Raw genomic sequence first — 15,014 nt, forward strand, 5'->3', positions numbered from 1 at the left:
TTTGAAAACACATGAACAATTCTATATAGGTATGTATTAGGGTTCGTTCTAGAAGACCAAGATGCCATTTTAAATCAGGGCTGAGTGGAGGGGGAGGGGAGGGGGGTGATGACTTTAAAGAAAACCTTATCCAGAGATTGATGAGTATGGTTTCATAAGAAACTTAGAATTCTTTTGGTGCTTTTGATGACAGGATCACCTATTTGTTATTCATGGAAGTCAAACTTACTGATAAGAAAAAAAATTGAGGTATTGAAAAATGATGGATGAATTTCACACCAATGGGTTCATCAAGATGGTTATTTATATTTCCACAGCAATAAAAGGAGTTCACTGTCTTACCATTCCACTGATTGATATCTGACTGACAACTCATGAATATTTAAGAGCTTCATCCATCAGACAATGTTTAAAAATAATAAAATTTGATTCATCCAATGGCTTAAAAACAAACTTACTGGCTTATTCTCAATCATATCTTACTTCTTTGGCATTCAATCTACCTCCCATAATTTTGGCTTCGGGTTATTACACTGGAGGCAAATTTACACAATCATAAGTCATGTATCATCAATTATTTACGAGATGATAATTGCACAAATTCAATACAAAGCTTTACCCTCTACACAAACGCTTGGCATGCGGTGACTTGATGTCTGGACGAAAATGCATACATTCTATTCTGTTTTTGTAAAAATGATGAGTTTCATTTTTCTCTATTGTGCCTATGTAGATGTAAATTTGCCTCCAGTATGTTAACATGCTGGGCATTATGAAGTCTATGTTCTTACAGCCATTGGCCTGCCTTAAACACACATCACCTACATAGGCTTGCTCAAACAAAATCTAAATAATTTCTTGTTCTTCCTGTGAATAATTTGTCTGTCAATCATTCTCAACATCACAGCCAGTTTCACATGTTTCCTCTTTATCTGTCTTCATATTTCCTCGTTTGCTCGATCGGCTGTAGCGATCAATCCATACACAGAGCAGAGGGGAAGAAACCAAGTCTTAGAGACTGTTTGTTTATACTTCCCTCTAGAGATTCTCTACCAGTGACTCACGTTATTTTCATTCCAACTGGGACTCTGATCTGATAAGGTCTTCCCAGGTGAAAGAAGAGCTGACAATGTCTATACTGATTCCTTTTATTTTTTTCCCTCTTCATTCTTTTGTGTTCGTTAGCCTGCTTCATGCATATATATTGTGCCCTTTGCAACATATTCGTTTGTAACTTACAAAGTTCTGTAATAATTAACAAAAGTGTGACGTGACTACTGCTGCCATTTTCTGAACAATTTAAATATTTACACAGATGATATAACTTCTACATACATTATTTCGATACACCGGAAGGTAAATTTTAATACTTTCTGAAACTATAGACTTTTGGGCTTTCAAATATTTCTGATTTGGTTCTGTTCCCCCCACAACACACAAATAGCGTTGTTTTCTGAGGTAGTGGCAAGAACTTGCGAGCTCTGTACCCCACCCCCCACCCCCCCAACATCAAAATACAGTCAAATGAACTGTACTTGACTCTATGTAAAGTATTTACAGTGTGTCACTGACTGTCAATTACAAACATTTACATATCCGTTAACCCTGATATACAGACATCTGCAACACATAAATATTTTCATAAAATGTTCAAATGCAATTGGATCTATCATTTGAATGTAGGATAGATAACTCATGTAGTATCTTGATCTACAGAACCTGTCAACATTCATTCTTGATTCAGGATGGCCTAGTAGGGTTTCTTATAGGCTCACACATATGAACTAAGTGCATCACAGTTCCACCTGACTAATGATGGCTCAACTATCACAGGTGTTCTTCTACTTCAAGTGTTTTTATTGATTATTTTGCTTGTCACTTTAGGCCATCTTCAATTGATTGTTGGCAATTACTATATGTTCATTAATTAAAAGTGACCCATTATCAAGCACACTATCATAGGTAAAGCTTTCATTGCCACTGTACTAACTAGTCTAACTTGTCTTCAAATTGACTTCACTCAAATTGACACCTGGCATTATAAAATGTTGAGACATGATAGAAAACAATTTCTACAAAAGAAATATGAAGCTGAAAATGTTGTCACAAGTTTTTGTTCAACAATAAATTTCCATTTATTTTCAATACAGTTTCAAAATACACAAAAGTCAAAATTTGTCTATTTAGTTTTTAATTTTTTTTAAAATTTTAGTGCTGAACTTTTGAGAATAAATTGAAGCCTTAGTCACTAGCTAATAAAGGTTTGTTTGGTGCATATGTTTAGGGAGGGAGGGAGGGAGGGAGGGAGGGAGGGAGGGAGGGAGGGAGGGAGGGAGGGAGGGAGGGAGGGAGGGAGGGAGGGAGGGAGGGAGGGAGGGAGGGAGGGAGGGAGGGAGGGAGGGAGGGAGGGAGGGAGGGAGGGAGGGAGGGAGGGAGGGAGGGAGGGAGGGAAAGAGGGGGATGTTTCAATTTTCATAACATGCAAGATTCATTTCAAGTAAACTTATATTTGAATCACAACAGTTGACCTTAAAACAGCTTTTTGGGGTGATTTTGAGTAAGTTCGTTGCCATTTGATACTAGAATTCAGTAACAGTACAGTCAGTTTTTAGCATGACTAGCCCAGTTTAAATTTCAAATAATAGAGAAAAAGAGTAAGACATTGAATATTGCCCAACAATTTTTTGGCATGTTACTAACAGAACAGGAAAGGAGCCACACCAAATTACTTCAAAAAGTTCAAAAAGCACCCTGAATGATCTAGCAATTCTCAAAGAGGAGCGGGGGGGGGGGGGGGGTACCTCATCCTCGGGATTGCAATATCTACACCTGGAGGGTTGTCATGAAGACAAAGGGGAAAATTGAGGTTGCCAAGCAAAAAGGATGAATACCAGGGCCTTTGCCTTGACGAAAGATCCTTTACCTGATTACCAATCTCCGATATAATGAATCTGGGGCGTCTCTCCACTAAGATACTTCAAACTAACCGTCATGGTGCCCAATAGTATATGTGATGAAAGGAGAAATCATTTTAAAGTTATGGAGAAGGACTTTTGTTTCACATTTCTCATGACTTTTCTTCAATTTACCTGTTTTTGCATCCATATTTCTTGTTCAAATAAATGCCTGAGTTGTCTGTTATGTATCTCCAGCTCTTCCACCCTGTTCCGTAATTTGGTGCATTCCTCTTTAAGTTCCTGAACGGTGAGAAAATGAATATAATTTATAATTGGAAAAGAACGAAGAAAATGTTTAAATTTGTTCCGATTAAATACCATCACAATTCATGCTTCTAAATAATATATTCCACTGATTGACTCTGCAAACACATAACAGTATTAAACGAGCAGGGACCCAGACACAGCTTACAGATTAAGGGAAGGGAGGACCAATGTTTAGAAGTGTTCTGTGGCACACATGCCCATTAAGAAAAAATTGCTGTGCAAATTATTGATGCTGGGGGGGGGGAGGTTGACATGTTGCCCCAGGGATCAGGGGTCATGACAAATTCAATAATTTGGGAAACTTAATAAAGAAATACATGATAATAGAAACTTTTGTATCTTGAAAGAGAAGGCATGGTGGAGAGTGAGGGGAGGAGGGGCTCTTCCCACCCATGCTCTTCCCCTCCCCCTCGCCCCCCACATGTAGCTATATGTACAATAATATTAGATGGTGTGCACTTGATTTAGGACAAGTCCTTACCTCATATTGGACAATACACCACACAAGTAAGAAACAAAATGCAGAAACAGTAATATTGAAAACGGTCCAATCATAAGTCCATATGTAATCCATGTCGTGTATGCTTGTTGTAAACAAAATTAAGCCTTCAACTTATACAAGCTATGTTCTGAATTAGCACGATCCGTATTCCATCTTCTCTGCACATAAATAAGTAATCATACAAGTTTCTCAACGAATCAGCCATAAGAACAGAATATGCACATTCTACATCTTATTGAAACATCCAAGAATAATATATTTCCACAAAGACAGTTTTCTAGAAAGAGACTGCAGCCAGTAAAAGGCAGAAGCATGATAAACTAACAAAATCCTTACAAGATTTCAGTTTTTCTTTTACAACGACACCCAGTGATGACAATTCCGCAAGAAATTCAGACAAAACCAACAAAAAGGAAATTATCTGAATCAGAGTCTGTGGAAGGATTTCCTTGAGCTACTAACAAAAAATCTGACACATCTCAATACTTAGTAAGGCAGTACACAATGTAAGTTGATACTGATTCCTTTGTGTTCTACATCTGTAAAACCTTTGAAAATCCTACTAGATCATACAATGGCACTAAAGCGGCTCGATATTGTGTTTTTTCCTTCCAGTAAAAACCTTCAAGAAAACTCTCTTGAAAGGTCGTTCAACAAAATGTGGACAACCAACTTCCCCTTGATGCATCGTATATATAACAATTCTCATTTGTCAGACTGTGAAGAATTATGCTATAGCTTGTACCACAAGAAAATATCAAAAGTCTTCCCAAAACTTCAAACAATTCCATCGTGGACAACCTAAAAGACAATTGGTCGTTGTATGATGAAAGTAGACGCAAGACAGTGAACGGTGAAGATTAACTTCGCAGCACAAACACGAAGAGCAAAACCAAGCTTATAATAAAAGCAACATGGTGTCTCTTTTATACCCTAACTCTGTATTCCAACTCAGTGTCCACATAAATTAAATAAAGAAAACATTTCACTGATACACAAAATCCAGTCCAATTCTGTCCACACTGAAACTACCGAACTACTGAATATAGCAAACTCATACTCTAAAATACACCAAACTATAGCAGTATTATCCTGGCCAAACAGATCAAATGTCCCCCAAAATAAGAAACTCATTTATAACTTGCTGAAATACAACCGGCTATTGGAAAAGACAGAGAAGTAACTTTCTTTGTACTGGGTTAGTTTACTACGGATCATGAAAATGCAGAGTCGCTAACAGGATCAATCACCTTGATTGTCTTTTGTATGGAAGAAAAAGTCTGACTTGGGCCACAAAAAGGTTCTTTGTTCCTTCGAATATCATGCCATCATTAACTTGGTTTGATTATTCTGTGGTTGCTACTTTCTGACAGGTCACATGACATGGTAATGAGCAGAGAGTTGGTATAAATGAGGTAACTCTGGTTCCTTTAAAGGGGTACATTCCAGGGGTAGATGATGTAGAAATGATCACGCAACAATGAGAGCAAAATATTCCAATTTGTTGTACGTTGTCTCTAACTTCAGATACAGTTGATTGAAGGTAACATATTTTTCAAGGTACACCCTCCCTTACTCCAGAGAGATGGATCACAGTACTCTCCAAAGTTTTCTCAGACATTTTTAAGGAACAAACAAGATGACTGACTGTCACAGTGAGGAAAATTTCCTCAAAGGTTGTTATAAAAACAGTTTAAGAACTTTGACCAAAGGTGACCATATTTGAATATCTAGCATATTTGGGACTAATACAGCATATATTTTTAAGGTAGATATTCTTCAAAGCTTTACTTTCCTATTACAATCATTTCATTGGATGTAACATAATTGTCATAATAACATGATTATCCATACTGTTACCAGATGCATTCACAAAATACTACAATTTTTTATTTCAAATTCATATCTTCACCTTATAAACAGATATGACATGCAGAATAATTCAAGCTTCTTTGTTAAGTTTGTTTCCTCCAGCCAATGAAACTTGAAAACAATTTGTCATTTTCAGACGTCAAACTGGCAATGCTGCTGCTCACCCTCCCCTTTCTTCAGCAACTCCGCCCCCACAGTAAACAAAATAGTAACTTATCATATCTCCCTACGATGTTTTGGACAAAGCTCTTAGTAAAAGTTATCGACTTAATTCCTTCGGAAGGCTCTGCATGGTGATGGGAACTTCCTGTTCAGTCTCTTCTTAATTACCCCCGGCTGACTCTAATTGGAGCTTAATTGCATCTCCACAATATTTATATATATATATATATCCCAACATTCATTTTTATAACGAGAAATAAAACGTATCAATAATATCCCTTGCAATAGGCACTTCCTTTGTATGTATCAAAGTAGTCTGCTCGTCTACATTGGGACGTACCAAGTCATTTGTAGTTCATTCAAAGACAGATATAATTATAAGATATAAAATAATAGCAGGATGGAAACTGCCATCTTGAGCTATCAGCTGGATGTCTGTTGGAGACATATAATACCTATCTATAAGTGCAGCAATATAACGCATGTCGTATCAGATAGCAAGAGGGTAACGCAGTAGGGCAAGGAGGGGTAGGAAAGTATGTTTATATTGAAAATGAATTGACAAATGTACACTTTTGATGCATAAGTTAATAATTATGTAAACAGGTCAAGAGGTAATACTTGAAAAGTCAAAGGTCACTTGAGAGTCACTTGAGAGTCAAATGCTACTTGAGATGTCAAAGGTCACTTGAGATTATCTGCAGAGCACAGAATGAATCCAAACAACATTCTCAGTCGCACCCTATATTCACAGAGGGCGCTGTCATCTCGGTCCTTTCTATTTCCGTGTAATTTTGAAAAGCTGCAGTATCTGAAATCATTGAGAATTCTTTTGAGGAACCTCTGATTGAAACTTCTGGGCAAACTACCTGTACATTCCCTAATTCACACATAGTGTGACATCCTTGAACTCACATATGGTTTTAACCACTGATAACTAGCACATTTTAGCATGTACAGTTGCCCACTGTTTGTTTGATCGTCTGGTTGTCAACCAATCAGAAAGCTTCTTGAGGTATTCCCAAGCACATCCACTAAGCTGAGTTTAAGCTTTGAACTTTAGTAAAAAAAAATTCCAGGTATCTGTAATGGAATATACTGAACTTATACCTGCGATTCTTCTCTAATTATAAGAATGAGATATTTTAAACACATTTTCAAAACTAGCACGTAGATTGAGATATGTTACAGCACTATACAAAACCTTTGGAGATCTGCAAACAGGATAAATCACACCCATTAGGACCCACTGCCCTGTTAGGACCAATATGACAGTGAGCAGAAACCATTAACAGCTCCCTCACCGCCACCCCCACCCCCCCCCCCCCCCCACCATTGATGCATAACATTGACTACTTGAAGATGAGGTGGGCATATTTTACCCATTTTCTTTTTAAAGAAAATTTCGACAGAATGGCAGTTAATTCCATCAGAACATGTATGTATGTTTTTGCTAATGCTAAACAAAAGGGGAGAGGTCCCTCAGGCTATACTGCTGAAAATGATCATAATTTGAAAATCCTAAAATATTAGATATATCCTATTAGATTTTGAGGATGCCTTGGACTATGTTTATTTTTTCAAGTTTTAAATTTCTCTTACAGTGCTAGGTTTCAGTTTTATAAATCAACCTTGTATCAAGATTTATAATGCGCCAGAAATCCTTATAACACAGAGTCACATACAAAGAAAAAATTAATCATATTAGGATAGTTATACCCCAGTTATCAGCTGTTAAGATATTTGATCTGCAAACGATAAAAATTGTTTATATATCATCTGTTTCCTGTGAGAGATTACTGTATAAGATGAGAATCTCTTTCTTTTTCTTTCATTCTCTTAGAAATGTTTAATCAACGGAGATCAATCAACCTAGCATAAATGATCCAGGAAATCACAGCTCTTAATGAAATCAAAAGAGACTAATGAAAGTTGTCTATGATTTCTGCAGTTTATAGCTGAGAAACAAAAATGTAATGAAAAACTTCACATACATCCGCTGTTTTGTACTTACTATAACAGGCATACTACCCATAAAGAGGTTTTAGTGTAGGTTAGATTGTTTAGTTACTGTGTGTACTAACTTTAACCTCATATGATCTTTGATTTCAAGGACCTTTGACCTTATTTTCAATCTGTATAAGTTGTCTCAAATGAACACGACATTGTTTTTATTCCATTTAAGGAACCTCAGCATCCATGTAATGGAGATAATCGTAATGAACTGACCTGCAACCAGAAAACAACAATACAACATATAGAAAGCCATTAAGCAAAAGTAACCGACTAAACATAAGTAATACCTTATTTGGTGCAAAACGAACAGTTGCTAATGAAAGGCCCAACCACTGTAACTGCATTGTGAATACTACAAATTTAACTCTCACCTTTTTATTATATATACTGAAAGGAGGAAATAGCTTCAAATATCTATTCATGTGGACGAAGCATGTAACGTTTTAATGCCAACCTCTACCACCCCCTGCTCGTTCCCCCACCAACCCCTACATCCCCCACCTATTCACATATACAATGATTTTGTATAATTGCTTCTAAATTTGTCATTGCCTCTAGGGACAACTATGGTATTTGCATCCCCTCTTGCACGTGCATTAACTACTTTATTATATTGTATTAACCTTTTGAATATCAGCACCCACTGAAGCCCTCATTCTCATCAGCACTTTAATTAATCCTTGATGGGCTACCAACAAATATTGAAGTTTCCGTCTTGCCAATAATATGATTCAACAAAAGAAATCCTTTATCTGTATCTTTTTTCCTTACAATCCTTTTAATTTAAACCAATCATAGAGCCCCAGCCAAATTTGAATTGCTTCTTTCTTATGATTTTGTGTAGGTCAAACTACATATAAACTGAATATGTATTGTAGAAAGAGCCTCTACGAACCTCTCACAAATTCTCCTTTAAAGTAGAACTAGCAAGTAGGCAACCACATAGACAAAAATCAAAATATACTGCTAAAGCTTGATAAAACCTGGTAACCTTGCCAACATGACTGCAGGCTTGATTCAATGTTTCAATGCCTGATTTAGTTACAAATAAAGTCTTTTATATTTTCTAGCTGTGCTGTTTTAATTTAAGTGTGCTGTTTTAAGTGCGCTGTATAAAGCACTTTAATGCAAAATGCAGTGTGTTGTTCAAGGGCAGCTTCTTGTGTTGACTTTTGTCAATGTTTTATGCTATTCCATATCAACCCCCCACCCACTCAAAATACATGGGTTTTTTTACCATGCCTAGTCAAGTTTGATTCACAGAGTGAAGAAAACGTAAAGAAATACGACAATTTCAAACTTGCCATGTCCATTTATTTTTAAAGCAATATTCCAAAATGTGGTAGGGACAAAATATTACGAATTTAACTGGAATCTTTAATTACTCGCTAATAAACAATCATTTGGTGAGGAAATTTAAAGGGCTACCCCTCAACCGAGGATTTATTGCCAGAGGAATTTTCTGTGAATTTGGTAAAAATTTCTACAAACTGAAGATCAAACAGATGATGCTTTAAAGCCTTCAGTAACTCCTTGCAAGGTTTTTAAGATTATGAAATAGGACACTAAAATCCGAGAACCACAAAGGACGGTTTATAGAAAGCCTGCTGAGATGAAATGTAATAATCTGGTTAGTCACTCAAGGTTAACGGATAACTTAATATATTAAGAGTATTTGGTACCGCTATATCATATAAGCCTGGACAACATTAGTGCGTTCTCCGCAGTCTGCAAAGATACGACACCTTGAACCCAAGCAATATTCCAACACGAACATATTGATATTACGAGCAAACGGGAAGGAACAGGGGAAAGGGATTTCCAGGAGTTTGTTCAAGGGAGGGGCAAAAAATTCTTAGCCTATCAATCATTTTGAATGGTTTCAACAAGCCAACAAGACCTTAGAGTTTTCCGACCAAAATTTTGCTAATGGGAGTGAAGGTAGGGAATGGGGTGGGGGGGGGACGAGAGGAGGGAGCTGGAAAGAGAGGTAAACTATGCCATCTGACTTCACTGATGCTCAAAATGACACAAATCAATGTGTAGAAGTGGAAGTATCTCCTACATGACAATATTTCAGTTCTAAGCTCACCGCAACAAGACCACAAGTGGCAAATATTAATTACCTTCGTAGACACCATAATATGATGACAAGCTAATCCCAACAAGTCTCCGTGAACAAATGAGTCCAAAGGCATCAACATTTTGCTGACAATTTGCACAACGAATTATAACTTCCTCACGAATGAAAACTTCAATAAATTACCAACAGTCGAACCCTGATATTGCTGTCCGCAAACCTTTTTTTCAAAAACGAGACAAATTCCAAGAAAAGAAGACCAAAATAATTACAGTAATGTTGCTACCAAGCCACTAAAGAAACAAAAGAACAAGAATTCATCGAGATTAAATTGATCCTAGTTTAAGTAGTGATACCCTCTACATCAGTAGTGTTTGGAGATACTTCAGGCTAGGTATAGTCAATACTGGTAAACAATGCCACTGTATAGACCAGGTTTGGAAACGAAGCCTTGGATATAAATTTAAATTCAATCTAATAAACAGCATCCTGTAAAGGAGATGCTTTTAAATACATCGGATATTACGCTATCTATACCATCCCACGAGAGGGGAATCACTTTTCAGATCTCGTAATGTGACGTCTAGCCATGTGAGAGTGCAAGGCCAGTGTTTAATGGTAGTCCGGTCTCTCAGAAATTTCTGTTCGGATATTAAGCAAAGTCAGCGACAGAGGTCGTCAGGCGGACCACTAGTCGTTTTACATCAAATTCAGATTGCATTGTATTACTCAATACTCCCAAATAGGCAACATGTATGATGTATTGGTGCATGCACCCCCAAATCTTATAAATTTTAAAATACTAACTACCTGTAAAAACAATGATAGGTGTTAATACTCACCCTCTGTATAAGCAATGCCTGAACCACTTGACTTGCAACCTGTCATGAATGGGGGAAAAAAGAGAAAAGGATTACACCTTTTAGTCAAGGCAAGATATTCTATATACACAGTAACCCATGCAATGTTGTTTCCAACCTATAGAGAAAAATAGCATACCTTCAAGATTTATTAAAATTAGTGAAAAAACTTGAAGAATATCGCAAATTATCCCAATTAAGCGTCCATAATCCTGCAAGATTTTACGTCAAATCTGGGTTCTTCTCTCTGAATATTGTTAATATAATGTGTCAACCTACATTCTAAAAAGAATTAGGGCAAAGTCCTGTCTTAGTGGGCCCCCATGATGAAACCCATTGAAGATTGATGCATAAATTTATCAGATAACAGTCCAAGAGAGGCACTTTAACAAACCCGTGGTGCTTTGATTTGATAAAAAACGTCAAATATCAACCAACCCATATTTACTGGTATATCAAATTCACAAAATATCCCACGATTATGTTTCTTTATTTTTATTTTTTATTTCAACTTTTAGTGGCACTGCTCATGTAATTAGCCTTTCAAATGTCAACTCTAGAGCCCTTCACGTTCATCCAGGTACCACTATACGATCACTCATTCCTCATGACTTACTTCATACCTGTGATGACTCATGCAAATTCTTTCTCTTGGCCTGTACAGAGATAGGCTCGGCTAAGAGATATATCTCGGCTTTTGTTTTAAGCTTTCTTTCGTTCTTCATCCCTTTCCATACCTGATACTTTACTAAATTATTCCACAGAGTAAAATATTAGGGCACCCAAAAGAATTTCAAACTCTTACATTAATTTGCAATATTTGTTTGAATGGACTGTAAGATAAAAGGTTATATTTAAAACCACTCAGTGGTGAAGGTTGTTTGTGAGGGGACTGACCGTGCAAATGCATTATGATGTCATAGTCTAAATATAGATCATTATTACACAGTCTCCCTGAGATGACTTCATGATAACATCTGAGATATATACAATGAAAGCCAAAGGGTCTGAAAGCATCGTCTGACATTCTGACTCAACTGAGCAATCTTAATCCCACATTGATAATATGAGCAAACTGTATGTAGCAATGTATACTGAAACAATTTCACAAACAAGTCACTTTTGTCACATAGAATATCTCAAGATGGACAAATAGATCACAAAATTATGTGTTTTTTTTTCTTCCCTAAATAGTAAAATCTCAATAGCACACATCTTTTCATTCACACAAAAGAACATACATTTTAATAATTAAATTGGTAAATACTGATATGTTTTCAGCTGAATAGATCCAACAACAACAACCATTTTCTCTCCAAGTTCTGATGCATGTCACAGACAAAAATTCCTTACTTCTCCGCAACTAGCCCCGGGGCACGTTCTGAAAGGTACATGAGGCTGCCACAGGTAGTGGATTTATGATCTTATGTTTCATTCTCATATTTACATTCAGAGGAAGATAATACCTTCTGGCAAAGTTAGACCAAAGACAGACAGATGTACAATACTGTACATTATAACACTTATGGACCTAATACAAGAAGCAGTATGTGTTCAAGGGACTTGCAACTCTAAGGTAAATTTCAAATGCAGTCATAAGCAATTGGCTTCTTATACTGGGAGGTTCACAATTCATTTTCTGAAAGGGGGATGGGGGAGGGGGAAGGGGGAGGGAGAGGGAGGGAAGGAGGGGAACACTATTACTGGCAGATATCTGGTGGTGAACAAGTAACATTGATCAGTGTTTAAGCATTAACTTCCATGTTCCAAAAGGTTTGTACCTTTAACTATTTCTTCTTATTTAGTTTTGGAATGGGGACTTCTGGGGGGGGGGTGAGGGAGGCAAAAGGAAAATTTACCTAGTTGGAAGTTTGGAGGGTGATGCCTGTAATAGTACTACCAGAGGACAACATTTGCATGAATGCACTGCAAGTTAAAATAGTAATATATTTGTTTGCAAAGTTCAATTTATTCTTATGATTCAAACTCAACAAACTACAGAGCAAGCGAATTTAACCTACCAGTCTGTTACACATAAAAGAGTGTTTCTTCTACATTTTTGATAATAATAATAATAATCTAGGCCAGTTTGCAAACATGCTTCTCTAGTTTCAAATTTATTCCCCCTAATCACCCTCTTCTCACAGCAGCTGATAAATAAATCTCAATTCTTTATAGTTCGTGATCTTTTAAAAATAACTTTCTTCGGTTCTGGACATCTCCGAGGCCAGCAATATTACTCACCTGTGTGCATTTCATTTCTACCATAAAATCTCAAATTTCTTGTAAATTTTTCTTGCTTTTTATTGCCTCGGTACAGAGATTAGTTTCCTCTGCATCCCCTCAGGCAATTAAAGCTACCAGGGCAACCTGCTTACAGCTATGAACTATACCTACATTATTACACTGATAGAATATTTAGATCACAGCTACTATATTTCTGTTTTTTAATTTGTTTTCCTTAACGTTTCGTGAATAATCAACATTCTGGTCGTCGTAAACACACACACACACGCAAACACACGCGGAGGAACGGACGCAGATATGATGATCACGGTGATGTACTTTATAAGAGGTTAGTGACTCAACCCTGAAGCGACCTTCCATTTTTATCCGAGACGAGTCTCAGTTTTGTGGGCGTAGAGGTTGCTTAATATGACAGAAGCCGCTTACGAGATACCAAGGTAATAAAGAATAGAGTTCTAGAGAGGAGTGGCAAAAACTGTTCATACTCATGAAATATTTAGAATGTATGAAAACTACTACCACATTGAGCAAAGTGAATGCATTTATCCAGCTGTCCTTGGAAACAGATGCTAAGATATTGATGGAAGGAATCGATAGTAAGCAGCGGTCTCTCTGGTAAAGAAAATAGGACGATAAATGCGGCAGGCAAAACAACATCTCAGAGGCAGAAGGTCTCCTCAAGTCTTATTTCTGTCAGTTTTCTTTTTGTGGGGGGGGGGGAGAGGGGGGTTTGACATATTTCCTATCCTAATTGCTCCATGTAACATCAAAATAACAATCATGTAACATCAGCTTGTGGTTCAAAAGTTGATGACATATATTATTCAATACTCAACAATTGAAGCTCTACATATAAGTTGAGCAGCAAATTCATGGGGTTAACTCATGTTGCAAGTTTTATCAATCAATAAAAAGTCGACTTGACGTACGGTTGTAGAATTTAACTGATTCGTCCAATGCAGAAACAAAACCATAGTAGGTTAGCCAGGCCCATAGGCCAGGCCCATAGCCAGGCCCATAGCCAGGCCCATAGCCAGGCCCATAGCCAGGCCCATAGCTATGCCCATAGCCAGGCCTGGGCACAGGAGGCTGTTTATCAGACTTTTGTTCAGTATCGACAAACTGTCTTTGTGGAATGTTTGTTCAATTGTCTTGTACTGTACCAATGCTATACTAAAATCAAGTCCCAGATATATACTTTATTTCTATAAAGAAAACCTTATAAGCTCTTCATAGGGTCATTTTGGGGGATTCTTGTCCGCCATGCCCACTCCCCCGCCCCACCCCCCCCCACATCCTGCTGCTTTCTTACTTTCTTATCCTATCCATTTTTAATACTATGCATAAAATAAACCTAATTTAGCTGTTCACCTTGGTAATTCATATTTGGTTCCTCACCAAAGTCATTCAAGAAAATGATTAATACTAAGTATGACCTTGTCAAACAATAATACAATTAATGACAGTAACAACTTGAAGCCCAGATTCTGTATGTAACTTAAACCATAAATTGGAGAAAATGTGGGTATTTGTCTTAGTTTACAAGTGCTCGTTTCTGTCTTTATAGCAACAGACTACCTCCAAACCTTCAACACATCACACAACATTAGCAAAACAAAGCTCACAACTTAGGAGTATCACATTAATTTTTATCTGACAAAATAGCTTGTAACCACATCCTGCTCCTTTAAAGTTTAATGTACATAATTTGCTCGGTAATTAATATGCACCACTAATGATCCAGCAGTAGAGAGAATGAGATGCATGAAAGTACCTCGGAAGGTTTTAATGTATTGTTTTGAACTGCCTGAAGGTTGTTTGCCTTGAATAGATATTTTGCATACTCATGCTGGAGAGGGCACTCAACCAAGTTTATTACACTCAAGGTTTTACGTAATTAACTAAAAGTGGTAATTAGTGCCATAACTACATCACAATTAAATGCAAGTACTGGAATTAATGAATATAATCATGTCAAATTATTCAGATTAAATTTATCAGAAAATGTGGATCTTGCAGCAATTTTAATTTTGTTTAATACAATATAAGTA

General features: G+C 36.9%; 1 protein-coding gene across 4 annotated transcripts in view; it reads right to left on the reverse strand.

Annotated features, from left to right (window-relative positions):
- LOC139964653 (uncharacterized) overlaps positions 1 to 15,014 on the reverse strand; it is a 124,107-nt gene that overhangs the window by 18,989 nt on the left and 90,104 nt on the right. For all 4 annotated transcript variants that reach the window (XM_071966440.1, XM_071966442.1, XM_071966443.1 and 1 more), the window contains 2 exons: positions 10,699 to 10,737; positions 3,090 to 3,197 (listed from right to left, as the gene is read on the reverse strand). In XM_071966440.1, the coding sequence (XP_071822541.1) occupies positions 3,090 to 3,197; positions 10,699 to 10,737 (147 nt within the window). The remainder of the gene's footprint in view (positions 1 to 3,089; positions 3,198 to 10,698; positions 10,738 to 15,014) is intronic.

Source organism: Apostichopus japonicus, chromosome 23 (genome assembly GCF_037975245.1).
Source record: "Apostichopus japonicus isolate 1M-3 chromosome 23, ASM3797524v1, whole genome shotgun sequence".
NCBI classification, from domain to species: domain Eukaryota; kingdom Metazoa; phylum Echinodermata; class Holothuroidea; order Aspidochirotida; family Stichopodidae; genus Apostichopus; species Apostichopus japonicus.